The sequence below is a fragment of the Triplophysa rosa genome, linkage group LG2 (assembly GCF_024868665.1).
Source record: "Triplophysa rosa linkage group LG2, Trosa_1v2, whole genome shotgun sequence".
NCBI classification, from domain to species: Eukaryota; Metazoa; Chordata; class Actinopteri; order Cypriniformes; family Nemacheilidae; genus Triplophysa; species Triplophysa rosa.
Window position 1 is genome coordinate 17378331 of NC_079891.1, and position 18561 is coordinate 17396891.

Consider the following 18561-nt stretch of genomic DNA (forward strand, 5'->3'; position numbering starts at 1 on the left):
TCTGAAAATATATATTTTTAAAGGTTAATGATTATCAAGTGCTGATTTTTCTTGTTTCATTGAATTGCCTGTATTTTTGTATTACATTTGGAAACATTCACACAAGTCTAACGTGCTTGGATTTTATTTCCTGCAGACTCTGCAGCTTTGAAAATTGACATTAAGCTCTACCGATGTTTTGTGTAAACATTATTCCAATCATCACTCTGACGTTATTTAACATTGTAAGATTAATAACACAATCCAGAGAAAATTATAGTTTGTCGAGGAAGTTGTCCAATGCTGGGATGCCCTCCTTCAGACCTTTACGCTTACGGGTCTCAGTGACAATTTGGGCAGGTTTGCTGTTCACGTCATAGGGGTCACCTGGCAATATCTGCCAGTGGTCAAACACACACTGAGGAAATGCTTGACCACCTGTGTTAGACCTCAGGTCGGCTGTGAAACCTGTGCGGGAAACAAAAAAAGCAAAATCAGACTGAATCTTTGTTTTAAATGTACAAATGTGACCCTGGACAACAAAACCGGTCTTGTGTGTCAGTTCTTCAAAATTGAGGTTTTTACATAATCTGAAATCTGAATAATTAAGCTTTCCATTGATGTATGGTTTGTTAGGATCGGATAATATTTGACCAAAAATAACTATTTAAATCTCTGGAATCTGAGGGTGCAAAAAAATCTAATACTGAGAAAATCATCTTTAAAATTGTCGAAATGAAATCCGTAGAATAGCATACTACACACATAAATAACGTTTTTGATATATTTATGGTAGGAAATTAACAAAATATCTTCATGGAACATGATCTTTACTTAATATCCTAATGATTTTTGGTATAAAAGAAAAATCGATCATTTTGACACAATGTTTTGTTGGCTGTTGCCACAAATATCCACGTGCTACTTAAGACCAGGGTCACAAATAGGTTTATTGATGTAGAGAATCTAGCATAAGCCAAATGGTCGGAGTCATTGAAAGAAGAGCAATCAACCCCCACTCCTTTTTGTCCTGGTTTCTTTTGCTATCATCATCAAAAGACCATAGCAAAAACCTGGCTCCAGGGGTCTGGTTTTAGAGTTTTGATAACGTTTTGTCTCTCTGTTGGATATTTATGACCCCTATGCTTCAAAGCATTGGTGAGAAGTCTCGGTCTCATCTCTAACTTAACATCTGAGGCTAACCAGAGAAATGTCCCTGACAATAGGAACTTGTGTGATTAAACTGTCCTTTTCTGTACATATATCTAACTATCTAGGTTGTGTGTTGGCGCACGTGCCATTTTAAATAGTCTGTCACAGTTAGATATACAAGTTTAATTCAGGCTTTGTTTGTATGCGTTCCATCTGAATGAATCATGACTTGTTGCAATTCAAACCTGTCCATTTTTGATATCTAAATATTTGTCTTTACAATTCCTCCTTGTATATATACATTGTGTGACCATAGAACACTTTCTTTTCATTATGTTATAATTGGGAATGATATTTTGTAAAGTTGCCAGGAGGTCATAAAGATGCAAATTAGCTGTTGAGTGGACAAAGAACCTCTTCCCTACTCAACTCTGATTGGTCGATTCAAACTCAGGTGGGAATGCCCTCTCATGAGGTTAAATATCGAGCCTGCTCTGAAAACCTCTCTTGTCTTGTCGTCTTCTCTTCTCTTCCGGCTTCGTCTCTTCCGCCGGTCTCTTCGGAGACTGCCCTTCCCCCCCTGGGGAAAGGGATGGAACAATGGACTTCTACTGCCACGTGGTTAAGCCATGCGGACCGATCACGAGGCCCGCAACTTTCGGCAGGACTTGCCTTCTGAAACCTTTTGAACAATTCCATCTCTACACGCGCATATGGATATCGGTCCAGCAGCTTGCAAGTATCCGTTCAGAAATCGCTGCCATGCTTGCTCGCACTCTCTCTCTCTCTCTCTCTCTCTCTCTCTCTCTCTCACACACTCTCTTCTCACTCTTTCTCCCTCCGTGCTTCCAAGCGCATTTGTGTTTCATGTATTTGTTTGTTTTATGCGATCGTCATTGTTTTTGTTATCATGTAGAGTAGAGTTTAATAAACAATCATATAGTATATTCATTTGTGATGGGTTTTCTGTATTCACGCTCACAGACTTGGTCCCTTTTACTGTGTTTCGATTTACGCTACCTTTGCTCTAGATCCTGTTTGGTAAAGTCACGTTACTTATGGCCATGAGATAATGTAAAGTATATAATAGCATTGAGGCATTTGCTGGACGAATGCATACAAGTATTGTTATGCTTTATATTACTAATCAGAGACCGTAAAATATGTATATTTGATCACTAAACTAAACTAATTCCTTGACTGAAATTGGTGTTTTAAATAACTCATTTCATGGATATGATCTTGAAAGATCTGGTGGAGAACCATATTTGGTGAGCTATGCTCATCAATATAATAACGTTAGCTAAAACCGCTACATTGAATTTAAAAATGACACATCTCATCATTTTGGAAAAAATAATTTTGAAGAATAAGCTTACCAAATGATTCATTTACAGGCAGGTATGCCTTCACAACAAATATAGGTGTCCCAGCCACTTGAGCCTCATCAAAGACATGACCTCTTTTTCTGTTCAGCACACCGTAGATGCCACCAACAACCTGCTCTGGACACTGAAAGGGCAAAGAAAATATTTCAGTACCATCAACTGCCCTATGAACCGTACTTAGGAAAATGGTGAAACTTGGCACTCTCGTAGAGGTGGTACTCATTAGTCACGTGACCAAGTATGGGCACTCACTCTCTAGCACTCACTCTATAGCACCACCAGCAGTTCAAAAATGCACTTTTCAAACGGCTGTAACTGTTGAACCCATTGATGTACAAAAATTCTACTTGGCACATGTCATGCACTCGTCACGCTCATCGCATTTTATGCGTTACCGCCATTACAGTAGCGGCCATCTCGAAAAGTACAGTATTGCGTTTTTTCATTACTAGCACTAGTACTAAAAATTGGCTCACCTGATCTTTGGACTGTGCCGCATAGTAGTGATGCTGCGGAATTGAGCTTTTCGCTGTTGCTCAAAAGTTACGACGCCGCAAACTTTTCAAAGTTGACCCAAAAATGGATCTTAGGCCATACCTCAAACATTTATCGATCTATCGGTACAAAACTTGGTACGCTTCATCGACAGCTCGGACTGGGGGTCCTTGCCAAAATGGGGAACACCGCCACCTATGGGTCACGAGATTTGAAAAATGGCTATTTTTGCTCGTAAAATTACGATTCTGTCACAATTGGTCCGCCATTTAGAAATTTGTCATCAATCATGATATCTTTTGAACCGTATGATATATCGCCACCAAATTTGACACACATCACCGAATTATAGTCACAAACGTACCCTTGAAGTTTCAAGACAGCGCCACCTAGCGTTCGTGAGATATTACACTTTTACATAATTGCTTATAACCCTTGAACGCTGCTGGGTCAAGCACGCCAACACCTGATAAACTGCAAGCCTCGGGTACAAAAGGTCGCGGGTTCGAACCTGGTGTTGCGCATTTATACATTTCAATTTGCAAGTATGTGCACAAATAGTGCAAGTATGTAAACAAACTAAATGTAATGTACACTTTATTTCTGTTACTTTTGCTGTACTGTCTCATTTCAGCCCCTTAGTGGATGGCAGGCTGAGTGCAGTACGTCAAATGAGTGGCTCATCAAATAAAGCACACACCTCTAGACCGCAAGGTCGTGGGTTCAATTCCTGAGAGGCACGTGTGTTGCTTGTATATATAAAGTGTACATAGTGATTACATTTTCGACTGTTCTTTAAACGTATCCTTTTTTCACGTACATATTGTTCTTGTGGCTCTGTGCTCTCATAGCTGCAACTTTGGTTATTGTTACATATCGCTACTTACACCTCTATCAGCTTTGCTCAGCAGCCCAATTGTGGGATGTCACCTCAGTGGCGAGACTCGCTAAGTCACAAGCGTGGAGTCTTTGGGGTCAGCAGTTCGAATCCGGCTGTGGCCGTGTTCCATACTTTTGTGTAAATTGTGCAGTTTTACCTTGTTATCACCTATTCTTCTAGACCTGGCCCTTTTTCATCACAGATTTTCTGTTTCTGCCTTTTTGAAAATTATTAAATTTGGCACACTCGTAGTGATGGTCATGTGTGGGCATGCTGTGGGTACACTGGGGGAAGTGTGGGCTGGGGGTGGGTACACTGGGGGAACTATGGGCTGTGTGTGGGTACACTGGGGGAAGTGTGGGCATGCTGTGGGTACACTGGGGGAAGTGTGGGAATGCTGTGGGCACACTGGGTAAAGTGTGGGCTTGGCCCCGTTGTACTGCTTGCAGTCCTTGTATAAGGGGTACACTGGGGGAAGTGTGGGCATACTGGGGGAAATGTGGGCTGGGTGTGGGCATGCTGTGGGTACACTGGGGGGAGTGTGGGCACACTGGGGGAAGTGTGGGCATGCTGTGGGTACACTGGGGGAAGTGTGGGCATACTGGGGGAAATGTGGGCTGGGTGTGGGCATGCTGTGGGTACACTGGGGGAAGTGTGGGCATACTGTGGGTAAACTGGGGGAAGTGTGTGCTGGGTGTGGGCATGCTATGAGTATACTGGGGGAAGTGTGGGTACACTGGGAGAAGTGTGGCCTGGGTGTGGGCAAGCTGTGGGTACCATGGGGGTAGTGTAGGCTGCTTGTGGGCATGCTGTGGGTACAGTGGGGGAAGTGTGGGCTGAGTGTGGGCATGTTGTGGGTACACTGGGGGAAGTGTGGCCTGGGTGTAGGCATGCTGTGGGTACCCTGGGGGAAGTGTAGGTATAATGGGGGAAGTGTGTGCATGCTGTGGGTACACTGGCGGAAGTGTGGGCATACTAGGGGAAGTGTGGGCACACTGTGGGAAGTATGGGCAAAGTGTGTTGACAAGGTGTAGGTACACTGGGGGAAGTGTGAGCTGGGTGTGGGCTTGGCCCCGTGTCGTTGCTTGCAGCTATATTATTTAAATTGTGTTTCTGTTCAAAGAAGTCTCATATACCTGAATCTCGACCAGGTAAATGGGTTCCATGAGTCTTGGCTGTGCGGTGAGCACAGAAGCATACAGAACTCGACGGGCTGTGGGAATGATCTGACCGCCACCTCTGTGGATAGCATCGGCATGAAGGGTGACATCATGAATGTCAAATCGGACTGCTCGCATGTTCTCTTCACACAGTGCACCCTGGTGAGTTTACACAAAATATCAAATCTTAAAAACTTGTAATAAAGTGGATCATAATCTAAACTGAACTATGTGGGAATGTCCTACTAATTTTAATACAATACTCACTTCTTTAGTTGCCCACTGGAAACCAGCCACCGCGCTGTCCTTAATCTCATTCAGATACTGAACTCCCTTTGTGATGTCCACCAGGATGTTGGGTCCCGTGCCATCCGGTCCGAAGCACCATATCTTACGGGCCTCGGTAACCTCCCACTCATATTTTTCAGCCAGGTAGCGAGCTCTTTGTTTGAGCTCCTGCCGTGAGGACACATCACCCTTATCGATGTCCTCAGCCAAGCCATCTGGGAAAGGTCGAGCTTTCATGTATAGACGATTGTGCTTGTTGGGGGACTTGGACAAGCAAACCTGGTCCGATTCATCACTGACTGTTTCACGATATGACACGACTGGGTCGGATTTCTGTCAAAAATTAGCTGTTAGTGGAAACACCAGCACTCATCAGTGAGGTCATCAAAACCCAACTGTACCTTCAGAGGGATGCAAGCGTGATCTTCTTCTAGATCTTTTAGGCAAATTTCCAGATGCAACTCCCCAGCACCTGCAACTATATGCTCCCCAGATTCTTCAATGATACACTAGCAAAAGGCAAGTAACGTTGAAAAGCACACATTTATATTAGTTATGGGCTAACTCACCCAAGGTATATTACCTGAACCATGGGATCAGACTTAGCCAGACGTTTGAGCCCTTCCACCAGCTTTGGCAGATCAGCTGGGTTCTTGGCCTCCACAGCAACTCTCACCACAGGACTAACGCTGAACTTCATGACACGCATGTTGTGAGCATTTTCAAAGGTGGTAATGGTGCCAGTCTTAACCAGGAACTGATCGACCCCAACCAAGCCGGCAATGTTGCCGCATGGCACATCTTCAATGGGCTCCACGTACCGACCCATCATCAGAATAGTTCTGAGGAGAACATAGCGAGACTACTAATGATCATATTATCAAACCACACAATTGGATTTGCTTATAGTTTAACTGATGGCAGCAAACCTTTGGATTGGTTTTAAGTACAAGTCTTCTTTCTTTCCTGGCGTGAAGTTTGGGCCCATGATGCGCACCTTCTGCCCTGTAGCAACAACACCAGAGAAGACACGACCGAAAGCATAGAATCTACCCTTGTCAGTGGTTGGCACCATCTTGGAGATATACATCACGAGAGGAGCTTTGGGATCACAGTTCTTTATACCTGAAAGGTCAGAGGAGGTTGACAAAAGGTGCCAACATGGCAACCTTGAATTTTTGAACACTTTGCAATGTTGGGACTAACCCATAGCGGCCTCATCATCTCCAGGACCCTCGTACAGCAGTTCACAGCGGTACCTCTGGGCTGTAACAGGAGACGGAAGATGGATGGTAATCATTTGCAGTAGAGCATCACCTGCAGGCAACCAGCGGCGCATCACAGCCTGAAAACATGGGACAACTGTAGGTCAGTTACAACAGGACCGACTTGTTTTCTCTTTGAGTTTCAGAATTAAGGAAGATTATCAAAAGGTTATTTTTTAAGAAGATTATTTTTTAGAGGTTTAATCTATTTTATGACTTCTTGCATGGTAAGTGCGAGTTATTTTGGGTGGTTCTACCTTAAGTAAAGGTTTTCCCTCTTTTTCTTTGTCCTCAGCATCAAGTTTTACTTCAAGCTTCTCAATCAATTTCTGGGTCTCTTCTTTTTTAAAGTTCATAATGGCATCAAAAACCTGTGGACAAAATTAAAAAGGAAGAATTATTTCAAATTAATTTTCTACTAATGAGGTATTACCAAGATCTGATATCAACACACACCTTAAAGATTGGATCCAGGACCAGCTGGCAGAAAGTACGTGGCAGCTTTTTGCCATCCGCATTGGTTGCTGATTTGCTGAATTTTCCACAGGAAGGATCAAAGTACCTGAAAAAGATGACTTAATGTTAAAAGGACGATTTCATATTTGATATCACATTTGTAAATTGTATCTTCTACCATCTACAGTTGTGGCCAAAAGTATCGGCAGTTACATATATTTTGTGTTTTGCAAAGTTTGCTGCTTCTGTATTTGTAGATTATTTTTCCACATGTTTCTATAAGGTTTAAAGGTGTTTATTGGCAAAAAAGATACTATATGCAAAGAGTAAATATTTACAGTGTTGGGCCTTGTTTTTCATAACCTCTGCAATTCGCTCTGGCATGCTGGATATTAGCTTCTGGGTCAAATCCTGACTGATGACGATATTTTCTTGTTTTATCAGTGCTCTGAGATGATCACAGTTTTGGGTCTTCTGCTTGTCCGCTCACTTTTTGAGGACTGACCAGGTTCTCTATATGGGATTGACATCTGGGGAGTTGCTTTTTTTTGCAATTATTTAAAATGCATCGGATCACTGCATAATAATCTTCAAACAATGTGAATGAACACCACAACAGCTTAAAGGGATAGTTCACCCATAAATGAAAATTCTGTCATCATTTACTCACCCTAAGTGATGATGTCCCAGAACTGAAAATTCATTCTTCCAAATATCTTTCTCTGTGTTCATTGGAACAAAGAAATTTATACAGGTTTGAAACAACCTGAGGGTGAGTAAATGATGACAGATTTTTCATTTTTGGATGAACTATCCCTTTAAGCAGAAACTTTGCAAAACACAGCATTTATGTCACTGCCAATACTTTTGGCCACGACTGTACTATTCTTTAGAACGCAAGATACTTACTTATCTCCCCAAAGTTTTTTCATCATCTCCTCCACTTTCTTAGCCCGTTCTGCTGGAGGAAGATCTGCCTTTTTCTTATCTCCTTTGGCAGCAAACTTAGCCACATACATTTCAGCAAACTGCTTGAGAGTAAAAGCCCAGCCATGGAGGCCTGACCCAAATCCTACAGTCCCAACCACAGGATCAACCTAGGGTACACCCCAAAACCAGAAATAACCTTCAGTTGTTTATCAAGTTTATTTTTCCTTAAACTGTGGTAATTCAAATGTCTTAAAGGGGTCATATGGCACAAACACATATTTTTCTGTGTCTTTGGTGTGTTATAAGATGCCCATGCATGTATTAGACACATAAAATTGCAAAAATTAAAGTGTCGGAACAAAAGATGCATTCTATCTGAAACCAAATGCTCACCCAGACCTGCCTGAAACGCCTCGTGTAACCACACCCCCACAAATCTACATCAGTTCGTGGTATGAGTTGAATAAGACCGCCCAAATGTATACGTAAATAAGGTACCTGTCAGTACAATTGCTTTGGAACCTGATGTTCCAAATATGGTAAGAAGCGTTACATTTCTGTCATACGCTTGCAGTATTCGACCAATCACTACGCACTGGTTAACTGGCCAATCATAGCACACCTCGCTTTTCAGAGCAATGAGCTTTGTTAAAGTCTGCACGTTTCAGAGAGGCGGGGCAAAGAGGAGATACAAACATGCACGGTATGTGGCAAATACAGCATTCTTTAACCTTAAATCGTGTATACACATTGCATTACATCTAAAACAGTCGATAATATTCGTTTTAGCCATGTCATATGACTCCTTTAAATGTACTGTAGATGTCAACTGGAATGATCAATTACCATAATGTTTCCCATTGGTCCATGTTCTCCTTCACCGTAGGTTGAGATGATGACATTAACATTCTCCATGATCCGCTGGAAAGTTTGGAAAAGCTCATCGGGCTTAAGCTGTAGCTCAAGGAGGGCACGGTCCATCTTATTCATCATCAAGACAGGCTTGATGCGCTCTGCAATGGCTTGACGCAAGACGGTCTCAGTCTGCACACACACACCTGTGGATAGAGCAAATCATAAATCATTTGGTTATTTTGTGCCTTAAATATTCATATTACAAAAACATCTCATACATGTCTGTAAATATATTGCATGCTTTATCTACTGAAAGTTTGAATTTGATATTCTGAAATAAGACTTTGAGAATAATATGCATGCTAGCTTTGCCTTACCTGATACACAGTCTACCACTACAAGGGCACCATCTGTAACTCTAAGAGCAGCTGTCACCTCAGAAGAGAAGTCAACGTGTCCTGGTGAGTCGATCAGGTTTATAAGAAATCCAGAACCATCCTTGCTCTGCTTAATGAAGGCCAAGTCATTTTCAGGGAGCTCATAATACAGAGAAATAGCTCTGTGGGGGGATATACATGACGTTTGAATGTGCACAATCTATTATTATGTATGCTTATTAACTATTCAATAATAACATTCAATAAACATATTGTTTTAAAATGAACTTCTACTACAGAAGTGCACATTATAATTAGGGATGGGCATTTTTCAATAATTTCATATTCGAATATTTGAGCTCATAAAAAAAGAATATTCGAATATTGTTTTATTTAAATTAAGTTAATAATGACGTAATTTGTTATGTTTTTATTTATTCACAATTTCACATCAAGCTTATAATTATCATTAAATATTCATAATGCATTAATATTATATCCTGTATATCGTTTTATTATGTTGAAAAAATAGAAAAATACATAAAAACTGCATTTAAACCTGCGCGGAACTGTAATACAAAAAGAAAACAGACACAACAAAACGCAACGTATATTGACAGTCTGTGATATATGGTTATCTTGTTTATTTTGTTTTACATGCATATAAACAAAACAAGCATATAGGTCTATTTTACTCTGGTGAAAGTCTGTTCAACAAGCTGACGGTTAACAAGCCGACAGCGGAGAAAACGCGCTGCTCTTCTCTAACTCCCGGTAACAAAACCCAGATCTGACAAGAATATCTGGCTTTGTTGTTTATAATGTTGATAATAAATAAAGTAATACCTCATGCCGACTGTTAAGATCCTAAAAAATACCCCGCAACAAAGACGGAGCCATAGTGCTTGATTCCTTGATTACGTGACCGTCATCTGAGGAAGATATTCTGCTGATCAGCACGCATATAAATATTGTTTTCTTTGTCGTTCACAGTCAGTGTCTGTCTTGTTTAACTTTGCATTGGATTGCGTCAATAAATAAGGTAGGCCTATTTATTTCAACTATGGTAAGGAATTACAGCGCGTTTTAAAACAAACAAAAAAAGCATCCGTGCGAATTTATTTACAGGCTGTAACTTGAAGGCCCTATTTGAACTTCTAGAAGGAAAATTCTTGCTTTTAGGTATGGAAAAAAGTGCCAGTCTTATGTTAAGGCCAAATTCATTAACATTTGTTAAAGTGAAATGTACATTTGCATGTTTCAAGTTGTTGAAATTAGCATTAGGGCCTACTTAATATATTTTTAACGAAAGAATATGAATTTACTAAGAACAACCGCTACAAACAAGTAATGGTAATAAATGAATTATTGTTGTTAATCATTTAATATTACGTTGATATTTTTATACCTAATGTAAAGTAATGTTAACGAATTCTGTGGCTCACCAGTTTTGAAACATTTTAATATGGTGATGTGAGCCGAGCATAAAACGTGATCCGGGCATCCAGTGTGTAAACTTAAAATATTTAAACTAGCTTGCGATCTGAGTGAACAAAGATTTAGGAACACAAATTATTTTTTATATTTTCTGTACATTAAAAAATAATTACAGAAGAAGTGAAGAAGCGTTAAATAAGACGTGACAACTCTAAGGTCTTCTGTAACGGTAACTTAACCTTGTGGTGACGAAGTTTTATTCTTATAAAAAATAGGAATATTCGAATAGTTATTGCGGATCGAATATTCGAATATTTGAATATTCGTGCACATCCCTAATTATAATGCTATTTTCACTTTTAAAACAGGAATACATACGTGGACTTTATGGTGATACATCTCTCCTGTTCATCTTTTCTGGTGTCAGTGAATCTGGTCTCTCCTGCACGAGCAGAAGCGATAATACCAGCTTTGCACACCAAGGAATCAGTCAGAGTAGATTTACCATGGTCCACATGGGCGATCACAGACATGTTCCTGATGTTGGACTTTTTGTCCATAATCTCCCTAATCTGGTTTACTGTGAAGTTCACCTGAGGGACAAAATCAAGTTTATCAAGTGTTGTTTGTGAAACAAATGATAGAGTTTGTGTATGGAGGAATCTATGTAATGTCATAACAAATGGATGCCTTCAGCTCAAAGGATACTAAAAGTGACAGGATTTAATTTCTCAATACAGTGTAAATAGTTCAAATATGCCCCAAAACCTCACCTCAATGAAATAATGTTTTTAATGCTTAACAAGTATTTTAAAGGAGAGTAAACTGAAGTACAGCATGTACCATAACTGCGTAGCTACTGTGCGCTGCAGCGTCTTCAGCTCCAACAGCGCTGCCCAGTGAAACACTTAGCCAACAACAAGCTTGTTTTGACCGATAAGAAGTGCTGGGTAGTTTCGACCATCAAAAATAATAACACGCTTGATCATTCTATGCACCCATCACCCTTCAGAGTCACGGTTACCTGCACACGAAACTTTAATAAGATCAGAGAACAGTGGGCGTGAACGCGCTATTTATAACGGCGTAACGTTATTCCAATATGCCCGTGTGTCTTGTCCTGGGCCATATCCCTAAAATAACGCAGCTTACTTACGGTTAAAAACAAAGATCGCATTAACCGCATGCGGCTGTGCTTAGTCATATAGCAAACTTACTGAATTCGTGACATGTTTATTACGACCCTCCTTCAAATAAAACGAGCTCTATACGTGCGCCAATATTTCAGTGCGTCATTCCATTACCTGACGAGTTTATTATAGAGACGTATTATAATGCTCAGTGTGAAATTTAAGTTCAAGGTTGACATAAACGCGAGAATCTTCTAGGCAGGTTGTCATTACGTCATTCATATCAGAATAACACAAGATTACACAAATGGCTGAATAAAGGCGGCGGTGAAGTCTTATAAAATAATTGAATATAATAGTTGAGTCGTTATAATACATCCTGGCTGATTGTCATGGTGAAATATCGTACCATTTTGGCGAATGCAGGCTCCCAAGTCTAGGACGGCCTCGTATGCGGTCGGTGGTGCTCTCCGGTGGAAGACTTGGGGGTAAAGAGAGACAATATGACGTAGAATCTTAGTTTATGCTGCGACGGACAGCACTGCGGAGTCATGTGGAAGAAGTCATGTGGCCTCAGATGACCTCAATACTAGTGATGTAGAAGAAGTTAGATTCACCTAAATAAATGCACTACTGGTGACATTTATGATCTGTTAAATAAAAAAATCATTTAAAACATTTTATAAATGCAACTATGGCAGAAAAAGAAAAACGGTTTGTCTAGATTAGAATTAGCCTAACGTTACTTCTTTTACTTTTATATTTCCTCAATAATTACTTATCTATCTTCGAATTTTGTTGAAGGAGTGGCTATTGAATGAGTTAATATATATATATATATATATATATATATATATATATACATTACTAAGTCACAACACAGCTTTATCTTGCGATAACTATGCGTTAATATTCATTTTCCAAAGTCAGACGTTATGTATTTTCTTTGTGTGTAATACATCCTCAACAGCAGATGGCGCCGTATCATCAAACAGTTGTTTTAACACAGAGGAGGGAAAGTTCGATTTAGACATCGGAGACTGGATTTATACATTAGATTAGAAGTAATGTTTTTATTTCGGTTTCTGAACTCTGAGCTTTGACATGTCTGTCTCTCCGTGTTTAGTTGATAGATGGACTGAGGAGAATAACGCCATAGTTGTCAGGTGGAAGGTAACGTTACTGTAATAAAATGAATAATAATTATTTAAAAGTTTTGACACTGTAATGTTAACGTTACCTTACGATCAAACTCTCATTTACGTTTAAGCAATATGAACGAGGACTTCAACCAATGCAGGATGTTCGGAACCGATGCTATTCAGAAAGCATTAAACTGCTTCAGAAAATGCAAGGTACTATCCTGTTACTTTTGATGTTTTGATTTATTAAAGTTAGTGTGTTACTGTGAGAAACGCATACGATCGCTTGTGCGTGTACACAGGTATACCAGCAGCTACTGAACGACTCAAACTTGAAATGACGGTCTCATACAACACGTTTTTATTCTCTCTGAGTTTCACCCACCCAAGTGAGATGGAGAAGAATCTCACCCGCACTTTATTAAGAGGTGACGCCCAACTTGTTTCAATGTTTTATATTCAGTATGGCTTTGTATTGTGGGTCATAATCTTGCTTTATGTTCATTATTCTTTACCCCAGTGCTGGAGGCTGCTGGATCTCAGGTCCTCAGCTCTGGTCCATTTAAGTTGTGGCAGGTTGGTCTGCAGACTTTTGACACATCGGTCTATGCGCCGTATCTCCACAAGCTTCTGTTGATCCAGTGGATGTTATGGCTAATGGAGGGTCAGCTAGAGAGTATTGTTACTCTTCTGACACAGATAAATCACAAGGTAATTATACTTTAAAGGGGTGATATGACACGACTAAAACGAATAGTATCGTTTGTTTTAGATGTAATGCAATGTGTATACTAGACATATGCCCGGTTAACCGAAAATATACTGTATATCACGTGATTTATGCACAATTTGTGAGTGCAGTACGGTAAAATGCTGCTGCATCCGAAAGCCAGAGGGCGCTCTCGTGCAGAAACTCCAAATACGCACTGCAGAAGAAGACCATAACACAAGTAGTTCTAGGAAATGCCTAAGGACATGTTTTCATCACTGATCCTCAAGCCTCCTCAGGTATTTTCATGATAATAAAGTATATTTATAATGATCATGTTTGACAGGTGTTGCTTTTTAAATGCACGTTATAAGCGACTTAAACTCGCACTGCTTTTAGATCGAGCAGCATTTCCTACTGATCCCAGAGCCGTGCTTCACGGACAAGCTACGCATAAATAAAATAATAGATATTTTAAATTATCGCAGGATCGTTTCAGCAGGATTTAGTGGTAACCACGGTTAACCGGGCACATGTCTAGTGTATACACGATTTAAGGTTTAAAAAGCTGTATTTTAAACATAACGTGCATGTTTGCATCTCCTCTTTGCCCTGCTTCTCTGAAACGCGTAGATTTTATACAAAGCTCATGGCTCTGAAAAGCGAGGTGTGCTATGATTGGCCAGTTAACCAGTGCATAGTGATTGGTCGAATACTGCAAGCGTGTGACGGAAATGTGACGCCTCTTATCATATTTGGAACATCAGGTTCCAAAGCAATTGTACTGACAGGTACGCCCACCTTACTTGCGTATACATTTGGGCGGTCTTAGTCAAATCATACCACGAACTGACGATTTGTGGGGGTGTGGTTACACGAGGCGTTTCAGGCAGGTCTGGGTGAGCATTTACTTTTAGATAAAATGCATCTTTTGTTCTGACACTTTAATTTTTGCAATTTTACGTGTCTAATACATGCATGGGCAACTTATAACACACCAAAGACACAGAAAAACACGTATTCGCGCCATATGACCCCTTTAAAAAGGCTGAATGTGACTAGAATTCAGACAATGGGATTTTGAAACGTATTAGACTGCTGTATGGCTATCATTCTTATGTCATTGTAGGGAGAGCTTTTAGCACATGTGAATCTACAGACAGAAATCAGAAACCTTGCACTGAGCATGGAGGAGGATTCCTTGTTAATGGTTGCCAGGGCAGCAAGAGACCTCAAGGATCTTTTGCACATTTGCACTGTTATTTCTCATGGTACAGTATGTCTGAGGATATTACATAAACAACAGTTTCATAATATTTTCACTATATTGAAAAGGTCAAGTTTATATACATACTCATAAATTATAAACAGTACAACTTAAGTTACTTAAATATTTACTATATAAAACTCTGTATTTAAAAAGGATAAAATATACTTGAACTGCTCTTATGTTATCTTTATTCTTATTTAGTTGTAAAGACAAACAATGTGTTGCTTTTGTTGGTTTAGGGGTGGAACAAATGAACAAGGAGAAATATTCTGAGGCCCTTGAAGCTTTTCAGGAGGCTAAAGACCGGCCAAGTCCCAGAAGACTTATGGCACAGATCCACACTCTTACAGGCCAAAGTTTGTCTAAGCTGGTACAAAGCTGTTATATGATTTTCCCATCCATTAAAACCGTTACGATAGCAAGAAAGTTTGAACTAACACATCCTGCCTCTGAATCAGTTCATAGTGATGTAATTATAAGATTGTTTGTTACAAATGATTCATTTGTTAGATCAAGATTTAAACTCTTTCTATCTTGAGTTCTCTGGACACTCTTAGGCCCGGTTTCACAGACAAGGCTTAGCTTAAACCAGGACTATGCATTAGTTGAATTAGCATATTTAAGTTGCTTTTATAAAAATGTTTTAAAAAGAAACATTGGTGTGAATCTTAAGACAAAACAATGGCACTGACATATTTTATAATTTTAAGATATGTTAGGGCAGGTTATTTTTAGTTAAGACAGCACAAACATTTATTTAAGTCTGAGACTAGTCTTAAGCCATGTCTGTGAAACCAGGCCTTAATGTCTCTGTTTGTTATGCCATTGCAGGATCAGCCCCATTGCGCTCTTCACTTTTATAGGAAGGCTGTGGAAGTGGACTTTTCTTGCCACAGTGCGCTCTATCAAAGTGCACTGGTATTCAGACAGCTTGGTAATTCAAAAGCAGAAATAGAGGCTCTACATCTTCTTTATTCTGTAAGTGGTTCCGTACACAAGGACGCTTCACATGGTTACCATAAACTACAATGAATACATTTACACATTGGTATGTATAGTGTTGTTTTTAAAGGGATGGTTCACCCAAAAATGAAAATTCTGTCATGAATTACTCACTCTCTAGTTGTTCCAAACCTGTATATATTTCTTTGTTTGGTCGAACACAGAAAGATATTTGGACGAATGCTTGTAACCAAACAGTTCTTGGAACCCATTGGCCACCATTGACAATGACAATGGAAATTGAAAGTGCCCAAGAACTGTTTTTCTGTCCTACAATCTTCAAAATATCTTTTGTGTTTAACAGAAAATATGGTAGTCAATGAGGTCCAAGAACTGTTTGGTTATAAGCATTCTTCCAAATATATTTCCCTATGTTCATCAGAACTAAGAAATTTATACAGATTTGGAACAACTCGAAGGTGAGTAAATAATGACAGAATTTTTATTTTTGGGTGAACTATCCCTTTAACATGTATTGTTAAATAATATTTTTTCTCTCTTTGTGTACAGGCTGTACAGCGACAGTCTGATAAATGTCCATCTACTGCTTCACTGGTCTCTCCAGATTTACTGCTGGGTGGGGAACAGATGACCTTTATTAACAGAGTCCCCTCCCCCTCTCTGATTCTGTACACTTTGGCACACGCGTGTGTCCTCAATGGCAGGCAAGTATACTCACAAGGCCAATTGCAGGACTTGACAGTTGAAAACGAATAAAGCATCTGCATTTTTCTCTACTCTGCCTTACTGATATAACATGGCAAAGACATCTACTTATTTTTCTTTAACCTGTATTATGTCTCAATCAGTATTTCAGATGGTGTTGAGTATTATCTTGATCTCTTGGCATCATTTCAATCGGACAACAAAGATCTTGTAAGTTTATAGAATTAATTACTAGTTCAAGCACCTTAAACAGTGTATCTAGTCATATGAGACTGATTCTCAAACTGTCTGTGTATTGCAGGTGCCTACAGGGGTTGACACTTCTTTTCCCAGAATCCCAGTGGTCTACCTTGAAGCAGCATTTGCTTTGTTAAAAGCTCAGAAATATAGGGATGTTCTTGTGATCTGTGAGGAGGTCATTACCAGTACTTTAGACTTCATCCCTGAGAGACTGCTGCTTGATCTGCCCATGGAAAATCAGCAAACAGTTGGACCAACAGCTGCGAGTCCAGATTCTGATGCTGTGCTCGAAAATGTGGACTTTGTGTTATGGGCTGGTGCAGCCCATCTTCTTCAAGCACAAACTCACTGGAAGCTGAAGGATACCAAAGAGGCAATTACAAATTTTACAAGGTACAAAATGATGAAGATTTACCTTTGCATTCATTCATTTAGCAGACGCTTTTATCCAAAGGAACTTACAAATAAGAGAGCATTAACATTTTGTCAATAATCTAACAATAACGTTTATGTTGTTTCAGAGCTATCAATCAACTGGTGAAGGTGTTTATTAAGCAGAAAGGCAAGATTTTTTTTATTTTAATATGGGGTCTTCATCTGCTATGTATTATTGAATATGAAAGATGCAGTAAGCCTCTTTTTACTGGGAAGCAGTTATATTGCGTGTTTGCCTCATTGTCTATTTACTCACGTATTCTCGTTAAACCTACAGACTGGAAACAAAAAAATCTTGGAAACACTGAAGAAATGGTCAAAAGAATGTTGACTTTAGAAGCAGCAAAAGGACAATCACTAGCTGGTAGAGGGCTGTGCTTCCTGGAAAAAGGTCAATTGAAAGAGGCATTGAGAGATCTTCATCTCAGTCTCCAGATTTTCCCAGGTATATAAAAACAGCTGGATCTGCTGTTACTAGTTAAAAAATGACTTTTTATTGTCAAGTGAACAGAGAAATTCAAAGGTACAATCATTATCTCGTCTGTTTTACTTGCCTAATTAAATTGCATCTGGAATCAAATTCTGCTAGGTTGCAGGAACACTGAAATGTGGCTTACTGAAGTCTTATGGAGGCTTGATCGAAGAGAAGAAGCTTCAGTAACCTGGCGAGAGAGCTATAATACTACAGATACTAAGTCAAAGTAAGCTATCTGACAAGTCATATAGCTAGTTTACTTAAGTCCCAATATATGTTATATCGTATGTATGTATTATATCTATATACATGTATATATATGGTATATAGATGAATGTTCAGTTATTTTTTGGTGTTTCAGAAACCTGCTACCGCTATATTTGCAAGCATGGCAAGATGATTCAGCTTTTGACTTCAGTGGCCTTAAGAAGAAAATAGAGGAGCACATTCAAGCCAGCAATGTAATAACATAAGGAAAAAAGGAGATGCTTTATACTATATCACAACACACCCAAACAAGGACTCTTTTATAAAGCGTCTTTTAATTTCTGTTTTATTCAGTAACTATGTAAGTTACTTTTGTTAATTGCTTTGACATTTTGGTCAACCAGTGTCGGTAATATATCATTCCATTCTTGGTCTGAACTTTGGTTAAAGCATATTTGTTTGTCTGAATTGATTCATGTGTGTTTAAGTGTAAATCATCTATCACATTATTTATAATGAAAATAAACACCATTCATAATCTTAAATTTAAACTAGTACATTAAAAGGGTGTTTCAAAGAAAACCTTCAGCATTGTTATATGGTTTGGTGCTTATGAGTTCAAT

The 18561-nt window shown here is 39.4% G+C and overlaps 2 protein-coding genes across 3 annotated transcripts; one reads left to right on the forward strand and one right to left on the reverse strand.

The window, feature by feature from the left end:
• Positions 1 to 108: 108 nt before the first annotated feature.
• Positions 109 to 12334, reverse strand: eef2l2 (eukaryotic translation elongation factor 2, like 2). The gene is made up of 15 exons (XM_057353673.1): positions 12202 to 12334; positions 11041 to 11255; positions 9226 to 9407; positions 8840 to 9051; positions 7973 to 8160; positions 7064 to 7169; positions 6865 to 6978; positions 6549 to 6687; positions 6272 to 6467; positions 5926 to 6184; positions 5744 to 5851; positions 5322 to 5675; positions 5031 to 5213; positions 2511 to 2643; positions 109 to 447 (listed from the first exon to the last, which is right to left on the reverse strand). Exons 1-15 carry the CDS (start codon positions 12202 to 12204, stop codon positions 254 to 256), a joined length of 2586 nt encoding a protein of 861 aa, XP_057209656.1. The 5' UTR covers positions 12205 to 12334; the 3' UTR covers positions 109 to 253.
• fancg (FA complementation group G) lies at positions 10250 to 18500 on the forward strand. Of its 2 annotated transcripts, XM_057353693.1 has the most exons (15): positions 10250 to 10267; positions 12919 to 12965; positions 13063 to 13147; positions 13237 to 13362; positions 13455 to 13645; positions 14773 to 14914; positions 15153 to 15283; positions 15745 to 15891; positions 16426 to 16580; positions 16725 to 16791; positions 16883 to 17214; positions 17343 to 17383; positions 17534 to 17701; positions 17846 to 17957; positions 18093 to 18500. In XM_057353693.1, exons 3-15 carry the CDS (start codon positions 13087 to 13089, stop codon positions 18202 to 18204), a joined length of 1785 nt encoding a protein of 594 aa, XP_057209676.1. In that variant the 5' UTR covers positions 10250 to 10267; positions 12919 to 12965; positions 13063 to 13086; the 3' UTR covers positions 18205 to 18500. The 2 variants fall into 2 exon arrangements, with proteins under 2 accessions (XP_057209676.1, XP_057209668.1); XM_057353685.1 differs by lacking the exon at positions 10250 to 10267 and having other exon boundaries at positions 12811 to 12965.
• The last annotated feature ends 61 nt before the right edge of the window (positions 18501 to 18561 follow it).

Excerpts from the sequence above, each read along its gene's own strand:
- eef2l2 (XM_057353673.1), bottom strand. Across the intron at positions 6,688-6,864 it reads AGGGAAAACCTTTACTTAAG|GCTGTGATGCGCCGCTGGTT; the intron begins GTAGAACCACCC and ends CCATGTTTTCAG. Across the intron at positions 6,185-6,271 it reads TACTTAAAACCAATCCAAAG|AACTATTCTGATGATGGGTC; the intron begins GTTTGCTGCCAT and ends TGTTCTCCTCAG.
- fancg (XM_057353685.1), top strand. The coding sequence starts at position 12,897 with ATGTCTGTCTCTCCGTGTTTAGTTGATAGATGGACTGAGGAGAATAAC. Across the intron at positions 12,966-13,062 it reads CCATAGTTGTCAGGTGGAAG|CAATATGAACGAGGACTTCA; the intron begins GTAACGTTACTG and ends TTTACGTTTAAG. Across the intron at positions 17,215-17,342 it reads GCAATTACAAATTTTACAAG|AGCTATCAATCAACTGGTGA; the intron begins GTACAAAATGAT and ends ATGTTGTTTCAG.